Source organism: Hydra vulgaris, chromosome 04, assembly GCF_038396675.1.
Source record: "Hydra vulgaris chromosome 04, alternate assembly HydraT2T_AEP".
In the NCBI taxonomy this organism is placed as follows: Eukaryota; Metazoa; Cnidaria; class Hydrozoa; order Anthoathecata; family Hydridae; genus Hydra; species Hydra vulgaris.
Genome location: NC_088923.1, coordinates 382,575 through 393,117, shown reverse-complemented (window position 1 = coordinate 393,117; position 10,543 = coordinate 382,575). Strand labels below are relative to the sequence as shown.

General features: G+C 28.5%; 1 protein-coding gene across 1 annotated transcript; it reads left to right on the top strand.

The window, feature by feature from the left end:
- The first annotated feature begins 8,348 nt into the window (after nt 1-8,348).
- Nucleotides 8,349-8,750, top strand: LOC136078926 (uncharacterized). Its single transcript, XM_065794735.1, has one exon. It carries the CDS (start codon nt 8,349-8,351, stop codon nt 8,748-8,750), a length of 402 nt encoding a protein of 133 aa, XP_065650807.1.
- Nucleotides 8,751-10,543: the final 1,793 nt, after the last annotated feature.

The window sequence follows — 10,543 nt, the reverse complement described above, 5'->3', positions numbered from 1 at the left end:
ATTTTTTAATAAAAAGCCATAAAATTGAGCAGCCTTGCAAGTCATTACATCTGTGACACCTATTTTGAAATTCACAATACTTGAAATAATCTTTTTGTGACATACAAATCCGGAGTCCTTTTGGGACTCCACATCCCTGTTTGGATCATGGCTTTACTTAGATAACCTTAACACAAACATCAAGGTTTTTAATAATCTGATAACTTGCATCAGATTACTATAACCTCAAACAAAGTATGTCTGATACCTTGTATCAGATGTTTATCAACTTTGAAAAACAAACTACAAATTGTTTTTGTTTTTGAACATGCAACATATAAATGGATATTAATAAATATAAATGATAAAAACACAGTTTTTTAAGATATACACCAACATTTGTATAAAAAATTATTATTATAAAACATTTATATATGTAAATATAGAAAATTTGTGAACACTTCAGTTCATTACTTATATAATGTAACATATTCAAATAGTCGTTTGAATATACTAATCATAATTCCTAAAAGACTTTTTTTGTAGCTGTTTATACATTATATTCACAGTAGTACCAGTCTTTCCATTCCTTCAATAATAAAATTGTTGTAATCAATAATAAACTTTTTTATCAACTTAATAAGAACTTAATAACAAATTAATAATATGTAACCAAGTAAAAAATTTATCTTTCATAAAAATATTTAATAAAGTTACAATTTATTTACAAAGTATACAAAAATGTAGAATAAAATCAAGACAATTTTATAATTTAATGAACATAACTTTGAAAGTCATGATACGAAATAAAACAGAAAACAAAACAAAAATATAAAAGTAAAAATAATAATTAATATAAACAATTATGAAGATGTAATAATAAAAAGATAAAACTTTTTTTTTTATCACAAAGCCTACTTATCTCAGTCAAATAAAATAAAAAAAAATTGCGGAATTATTTATTAATCTTGGAGCCGAGGTTAAAACAAAATATGTGAGAAGATTGCGGTCAAAAAATAGAAAACGATTTTAGTTGAATTCCAGAATAAGAAACCCTCTTTTGTTTCAATCAAAAAAATTAAGAAACATTAGTAACCTTAAAAACGTTTATATATTTCACCAGATCTTACAGTAGCAGAGAAGCAGGATGATAGACTTTCAATTAAGACAAGAAAGAAATAAGCTAAACTCTCAACTTACTGCTGAAGCTGCATTTCGTTATGCTATCCGTAGAAACAAAATTGCCACATTAAGTGTTTATATATGAATGCAACTTCGCTAAATAATGAAATGGAGGAGTTCAAGGTATAATAAGGTGATGTAAATCCATGTATTTTTGAAGAAACGGAAACTTGGTTCAGAGAGACTAAATTGCAAATTTAGAAGAATTTTTATACGAAAATCATCGTAAAGATGGTAGAATTACGTAGATAACAATTTTGTATCTTATCAAATTGAAGACGAAATTCCGAGTTCCAGCAAATTTCAGAGAATATGGTTTGCATTTGTTATTTGTAACGGTAGGTATTTATTAGGATGTAAATACAGAGCAAATGCAATAGTTGATACGGAAATCTTTACTAAGATATTTGAAACTGCAAGATCCTGTGTTGATAAACGCAATTTAAAGGATATTATAAATATGGGGGACTTTAAATTTCCAAACATTAAATGGTCTAAGGATGTTATAAAGTTGATTGAAAACGATGATGGCTTTCATGAATACAGATTTTATGATATTTTAAATGATCACTTTCTCATTCAGCATGTTTCTTTTCCAACGTTTCAGTTATCGAACAACGAATGCCTTAACGTTCTTGACTTTATATTTGCAACATAAGAGAATAGGCTATTCCAAATTGAATCACATCCAGTTCTTTGAAATATTGAAAGAGCGCACTTAGTTCCAAGTTCCAAAATTTTATTAGATCAAAACAGTTTTACAAATGAGGAAGTAATTGTACAAGGTTATAGGAAAGCAAATTTTAATAAATATATTGTTTTATATCTAGATTTCGCAACTGTTCCTCAGTGTGGAAAGTTTCTTCTCTTGTAAATGAACACGAACAAATTTGCAAAATAGTCAAGAACGAATCTAGAAAAACTAGACAAAATTATGAAAAAACCCTAGTGTGATCTCAGTGTAAAAAACCTAGTGTGAAAAAAACCTAATGTAAACCTAATGTGAATGGCTAAGAAAAATCCAAAGTTAATTTACAAATATGTGAATAGCCAATAACAAATTAATAACTCGATAAAAGCTTTACATAGTGAAAATGGAATAGTTACAAATGACCCAAATCAGATGGTAAGTTTACTAAAAAATTAAGTCCCAAGATCTATTTGTCCGTGAAAATGACTTTACAATTACTTTAATTTGCCAGCATTTGCGTTTAGAATCTAAAAAATTAGGATTTTGATATAATTTCATACAAAGATATTCTTAAAAGATTAGAGCGTTTAAATACAAAGAAGTTGTCTGGAGCAGATTTTATTAAACCTTCAACCGTGAAAATTGCGCATGTGAAATAGCTCTACCGCTTGCACAGATATACAGATTCTATTGTGCTCAGTAAATTACCTGTTCTGTGGAAATCAGCCAACGTTAGTCCTAAATTTAAAAAAGGAAGTAAACTGTCGCCGTTGAATTATCATCCAATTTCACTCACTTCTGAGATTTAATTATGAGTTTATCAAATGCAAATAATCTACTTTTGAAGAATCAACACGGCTTCCTTTTAAAAAGATCTTATTCAACTAACCTTATTCAAACATTAGATGCAATCTCGTAAAAATTATCTCAGAATATAGCTGTGCCCCGTAAAATACAACTGATAAAACTTAAATGTTATGGGATTTCTGGTACATTGCTAAAATTAATTTCAGCTTTTCTAAAAAAAAGAAGACAAAGAGTTGTCATGAGAGAAATTGTATCATCTTAGCTCGGTTATTGGTACTTCACTATTTATTATTTACATTAAGGATTTGCCTAAAATTTTGTTAATATTTCGAAAATGCATGCTGATGATGCAAAAGTACTATTAAGGGTTGATTGAGTAACAAGTGTTAACCTATTGCAAAATGACCTAGATAAAGCTGTCAACTGGTCAAACAAATGGCTACTAAAATTTAATATTTAGAAATGTTTGATAATGCACTTTGGTAAAAATTTTTCAAATTAGAACTTATTTTAAGCTAAATATACCTTTAAGTAACACTGTCGATGAAAAAGTTCTTAGTGTAGTATTTACCTCTTGAATTGGAAAAATTAAACAATTTTATGTGCAAGTAAAACAAATAAATTTTGGATATGTTGAGGAATACATTTTTAAGTTTAAATAATGAATTACAAAAAATTATGTACACAATTTTTGTAAGATTGTTAATTCAATTTGCTTAATCTGTGTGGTCTACATGTCTTAAAAATAAAATTAATCTCTTAGAAAAGGTACAGCATCGTGCAACAAGCATAATGTCACAACTATGTTACGAGACTAAATAAAAAACTTTTACGAGAAAAGATTAGTTAAAATGGGTCTCACTACTTTAGTTGTTAGACGCATTCGGGGTGACTCCATTTAAATGTATAAGTTATTGAATGGAATTGAAAAAGTTAAAAAAATTTTGCCAAGAAGTGATTTATCAGCAAGAGGTAATCAAACAAAATATAATCGCGATATAACCAGTTTTTTCGCCTCAGCATTTTTTTTAATAAACTGAGAACCTTTTTATTGGAATTGACTACCTACTGATGTTTTTAATGCTATTTCTGTGAATTTTTTTTAAAACTAAACTTGGCAAATGGATTTTAAATAATGTAACTATGCTGAATATTGATACTCCAGCATACACGGGGAGGTACAAAAAACGTACAATGAACGTTAAGACAGAACGTCCCGGACGCGTTCTTAACTGATTCTAGATTAGTCGCTTAAAGACGTCTATTAATTGTTAAAAAGACATTTGTTATGCAATCACAAAACTCGTTGGGTTTGGAGGACAAAAACTTAACATTCAGAAAACATAACAGAGACGGCAACCAGTGTACATTATTAAAACAAATAAAAAAACAAAATTAAAAGAATACACAAGATTAAAATATATTTCAAATTACAGATCTAAAAAACATCATAAAATCTGTTGTTGTGGTTTAGTTTTTCACGGTCACCGACGCCTTTCCTATCCGGCACTTTTTCTAGGATATCTCTAACGCAACTTTCTTGTTCATTCTCTGCTGCTTGGGCATACTCTCTGCAAAACACAAAGAAAAAAATAAATATAAGATTTATAGAAAATAATATTAACAATTTGAAAAGAAAGTGGCAAAGGACAAAAAGTTCCTTCCCTTCCAAAAGACCAGTTTCCAGCATTGCCTAAATGTCTCATGAAAAAAATTGAAGAACTTGGTTGTAAAAGTATGAAGACAGGCTTCAGAAAAACTGGATTATACCCACTTGATCAAAAACAGGTGCTAGATAGACTTCCTAAAAGAACATTTACAAATGAAGATGGGGTTGTAGAAATAGGTTAATGTCAGTGATTATTTCATACAAAATTTAGTTAAAGCTAGAGGTGATGATCATATACCCATAATAAAAAGTGACATTAAGCTCCGTTCTTCCAAGAAAAAGTGTATCATCAATTGCTTTAGTTAATATGGAAGGAGCTTTAAATACCAATAAGACAAAGAAAAAAATTTTTCAAAACATTTGCAAAAAAAACCAAGGTATCATTTCTTGAACATCAAATAATTACAGATAATCTATTGAACAACTCTAGCACTGATAATTTGATGATTGATGCATAGCTTTTTGAGTTTTAAATATTAACAAGGTTTCTTTGTGATTTATACTTTAAAAACATATCACCTTATATCCATGAACTGTTAATATGTAAAATATAAAACGATTAATCGATAATTATAATTTGCTTTCAGTTGGCCAAAGACTATAGGAGTGACTTTGACTCACCGTTAAAATCAAAAAAAAAAAGAAAGATCATAAATATAATACTTTTAGTTTTTACTTTAATCATTTATTTCTTTGACATCATGAACACCTCATGCCATTTATAGCAGCATATTAATCATTTATAATTAAACTTTAAAAAAAAAAAAAAGATTTTAAATTTGGACAAAGTCATATCAATTTTCAGTATTAAAAAGCTTTTTTCTTTATTAAATAAAACACTTTACAAATTTTTACTTAAATAATTTTTGAATAACAATCCACAAACTTCCCTTAAAATTTTTTAATAAACCAACCATAAACCATGCTGAGTTTATCAACTCACAAAGTTTTTAATTTATTTTTACAGTTAAAAAAATCCTTTTTGGTAGGAGTCAGAACAAATTTACAAACTATGTTTAAGCTTTAACCCTAAATTGTTCAGTTTATTTATCAAAATTAAAAATGGATTGACCCTCAGCAGCTGCTACTACGAAACTATTCAAATGTTTAACTGTAATAGCTGGACACAAACTTCACTTTTCCTGATAAAGATATGAAAACTCCTTTATATTTAATAAATTTCATTCTGAGCATTCAACTTTATATAACCAGAAATCCACAAACATAACTTTATCATCTCCATCATTACATACCAGCAATTTTTAATATTTTTTAGAAATATCAATTGCTTTAAGCAGGACTACCTTATTTAGACCATAAAACTAAAATTGGAAAATTGCAAGTTTTCTCGATTCTTCTTTTAACTTAAATTTGATTTAAAGTGGTTTACAGTAAATATTCTATAAGAAGATTATAATATTAGGAACAATAACAGAGGAAAAACAACATAATATTTAAAAAAGAAAAGTAAAATGTTATTTCAGGATGTGAGGTGAATGTGCATAAGCATATTTTTGTTGTTGTGAGTTCTCTTATTTGTTGATAAATTCACCTTGAGTATATGTGATTGTCAGAAAGATAGTTAATGCTTGGCAGTCCACACAGAAACTTAATACTTTTTGTAAATGCAATGCATTTTAGTGAAACTACAACGAGCAGTGAACACCTTGTGATGCATAATAAGTTATTAGATTTATAGGTAGCTACAATGTGGACTTTTTTTTTAGTAAGATAAACATTCATTATAGATGGTATGTAGATCATTTATTTTAGTAAGATAAACATACATTATATTAACTGACAGGAGGTAATACACTGGTATTTAAGGTGGTAGCCCTCCTATCCAGTAATGCAAATTGTTAATTTGCAGTTAGGAGATTTCAACACTTACAAGTGTGAGCAAGAAGCGATAATCGAAGATTTAAAAAAGTTAATAGAAACTTTAAAAAAAGATAATGCAAACTTGACTAACAGAGTTTTTGAATTAGAAAAGACTCAATATAAATCTAGTCCATCAGTGGCAGGTGATTGGGCTAGTAAAGTGAAAAAGACTCCAGATCAAATGCAAGTTATAATTATTATCGCAAGCGTAACCAAGGAAAAAGATAAGAGAGAAAATAACCTGGTTATTTTCGATTAAGAGGAATCAGCGTCAAGTGATAAAGTCAAAGCAATCGAAAAAGGTAAACAAAATATTGAGAAAATCATGCAAAAATTGAAGGTCAATGTCAAAATAAAAAATGTTATCAAATTAAAGTCAAAGAATGGATTAAAATCTCCTCATATTGTTATTTTAACTGATAAATCGGAACGAAATTCTGTTTTAAAAAAAGCCAAAGAATTAAATAAAGATAAAGCCTACGAAAATGTTTTTATAAATCCTGATTTGACTGAATCTGAACGGTACAAATCAAAGCTATTGAGAGAAGAGCGTAAAAAACTAAATAAGGACAACATTGACTCTGCAAATTATTACTTTGGAATAAGAAATGGCAAGGTAGTAAGAATTAAGAATTAGCAATTAAATGCCAAAAAATAATTAAATCACATAAGATTCTTCAACCCTTGAAACTAGCAACAAAATAAATTATTTCAGTGAAGGACTTCACAGCCTATATAATTTCCTGAGCAATAAGACATTGAATCAGTAAACTTTCATGACCTTAAGAATTGTGATTTAAGGATAAACAATGAACACAGTACACAAAAATGCAAAGAACTGATGGTTTGGTACACAAATGCAAAGTTTCTGAATAATAAGATTGATGAATTTAGGTTACAAATTGAAATATATAAACCGAATGTTATTTGTATCACAAAAACTTGGTTTAAAGCAGAATCAGGTGTAAACATAAATAACTATAATATTTTCAGAAGAGATAGAAAGACTCATGGAGGAGGTGTGTTTGTATTTATGTCAAACAATGTATTAATCAGTTTGAAACAAATATTTTACAGTTAAACAATACTTTTATTGAACAAATTTGGACTTCAATAGATTGGTCTGACAATGACTGTCCTTTCTTGGCAACCGATAATGAATCTTAAACTAATAAATTTATTGAATGTCTCGAAGAATGTTTTCTGTTTAAATGTACCAGATATGTAGAAAAAGGCAAATACTATGCCACTTTTTAAAAAAGGAAGCAAATTAAAAGCATCAAACTACAGACCAGTCTCGTTAACTTCAATACCGTTTAAAGTATTGGAAAGAATAATAACTGATTGTATCATACAATACCTGATAAAAAATAATTTACGTTCTAAAAAACACCATGGTTTTATGAAAAGCAAAAGTTGTACAACAAACCTATTAGAATACCTAGATATTTTAATGGATGCGTTTCCTAAAGGAACACCAATAGATGTATTGTACACAGACTTCGAAAAAGCTTTCGATAGTGTTACGCATAAAAGTTATTATACAAGTTATTGACTTATGGTATTTTTGGTAAACTTTTTAAGAGGATAGCCTGCTTCTTAGCTAACAGAAAACAACAAGTGGTTTTAGGTGAAAGTGTGACAGATTGGGTTGATGTACTTAGTGGTGTACCACAAGGGTCTGTTTAAGGTGAAGATAAGATAATTGCACCTTTTTCTTCTCAAAATGATTCACAACTGTTTCAAAATGATATTAACAAACTTAAAGAATGGTCTACAAAATGGAAATTAGGACTAAATTTAAAAAAATGTAAAACTATGCACTTTGGTTCAAACAATATAGAATATTTTATGACTAATAACAATACATTAATGGAAATTGAAGTCAAAACTAGAAAAAGACATTGGTGTTTATATATCAAGTGATTTGAAATGGGCTAAACAAGTTAAATATGCAGCCAATAAAGCAAATAGTATGCTTTCACTACTAAATAATTCATTCAAGTAAAAGGATAAAGATCTAATATAAACACTGTATTGTACGTATGTTAGACCAAATTTAGAGTTTTTGATTCAAGCATTGAGTCCATATTATACCAAAGATGTTAATGAACTAAAGTTCAACTAAGAGCAACCAAAATGATACCGGAACTAAGACATCTTAAATTCGAAAAAAGATTAGAAATTTTGGATATAACAACTTTAGAGACTCGGCGGCTAAGAGGTGACTTGATCCAGCAAATCAAGATATTTAAAGGCATCGAAAAGATTGATATTAAACAAAATCAAGCAATGAACTCTATTAGCTCATCAGGTCCAGCATCTAACCTAAGAGGAGCAAAACATAAATTGAAATCTGAATTGGTTAGAAATTATATGAAAAAGCAATACTTTTTCAGTAATAGAGTCGTATATGGATGGAATAGTCTACCAGCAGAAGTTGTTCAATCAATTAGACTTAACAGCTTTAAATCAAAATTGCAATTGGTCGATTTAAAAGCAATAGCAAACAAGACAAAAATCAAGAAAGCTTATTATTAACGATTCGTTATTTAAAACTGAACAGTATTTAATATATACCGGCTATTATTATTATTATTATTCTAGATGGTATATACAGTGGGTGGCCAAAATATTAGTTACAGTTTGTTTTATCACAAAAACTGCAATTAAATATGAATTTTAAATGAATAAATTGCTTCTACTCTTACATTCTTGGAGATTTTAATATCAATAATAGTTTCTAAATTTTTTTAATGAAGTTGTAACATTTATAGGCAACATTTAGCAACAAAAGCTAGTATATACAAAAACATGCGAAATGGACCTTTTTGCATATTCGTGGCAAAATTGTTATTTATGCAATAACGCGTGTGTAATAAAAATTTTTTTTTGTTAACTGTTTATTGTTTTGGTGACTGACTCATTTTTTTACATTAATTAGTAATTTTAACTAAAAATATTTGAACTTTGGTGCCTAACAATGGGAAAAACTAAACATATATTGAATTAAAAAATTTCAAAAATATCACCTTTGTTAAAACATTCAAATCACTCCCAAAAAAAAATTGCAAATTTAGTTAAAGTTTCTGTGACAACAGTAAGCAGAATTGAAGGTAAAGTTGATAAAAAAAATACCCTGACGTGGAAAATGTGGTTGACCGTGCATCACTACTCCAAGAGATGAATAGACAATTTGCAATATTTGTGTTAAAAGCCAAAAAAAAAGTACAAAAGCAGTTGCTAAAAACATACAAGAAGCCCGTATCAAGATTTCTAACAGAACTACAAGGCGTCAAGTAGGAGAACTGAGGTTTAAATGCTACAGACCTGGGTGGAAACATAAACTTATGTCAGCGAAGAAATTAAAACATCTCACTTGGGCAAAACAACACCTACATATTTCTGCTGAAGATTGGGAAAATGTAAGTAAATACTTATTTAATTGTTTATTGCAACAGCATCACTGAATGAAACATTTATATGAGCATTTACATTATTATTATTATTTGTTTTCAGGTGTTTCTCAGATGAGTCCCATTTTGAAATATTAATTGATAAGTCTTCTTTTGTTGGATGAAAAGAAAGAAGAAAAATATAACCCAGACTGTGTTATAGAGACATTAAAACACCTTCTAAAAGTGATGATGTGGTCATTCATAAGTGGTAAGGGCAGTGGCCTTCTTTGTATAGTTGAAAAGATGATGAACCAGGAAAAATATAAAAAAGTATTATCTCCCAAATTAGTTCATCAGTTACATAATTGGTTTCTTGATCCATCCAAATGCATCTTTAGACATGATTCTGCCCAATGCCATAAAGCTAAATCATTGACAAGATATTTAATATAGTCGAAAAGGATAAAATAAAGATATTTTACCTTTATTTTATCAAATAAATAAATAAAAAATAAAGATATATAAGTCAAAAAATGTTACTGTTTTACCACGGCCTAGCAATTCTCCTAGCTTAAACCCAATAGAGAACTACTGGGAACTTTTAAAGCAGGTAATTGGGCGCAAAACTATAATTAACAAAAAAACCTCATAGAGGCACTAAATAATGCCTGGCAAAATGATCAGGATTTAAAAGCAAATGTAAAGAATTTTATCCAAAGTATGCCAAAAAGGATACAAGCAGTAATTGATACAAAAGGTGGCCCAACCAAACACTAAAAAATTTTGTATTATGAGTTTTCTTAAATAAATGTTTGAAAATAGTAATAGTGTTTAAATGTGTTTTATTTTAAAGAAAAATATTCATTTAGGCAAGTAACACTAATAATTGTATAAAAATTTAGCATAACAAAGAGCTAATAATGGTTAATATTATAG

What these genes read in the sequence shown, in the direction of transcription:
- LOC136078926 (XM_065794735.1), top strand. Translation starts at nt 8,349, where the DNA reads ATGATACCGGAACTAAGACATCTTAAATTCGAAAAAAGATTAGAAATT.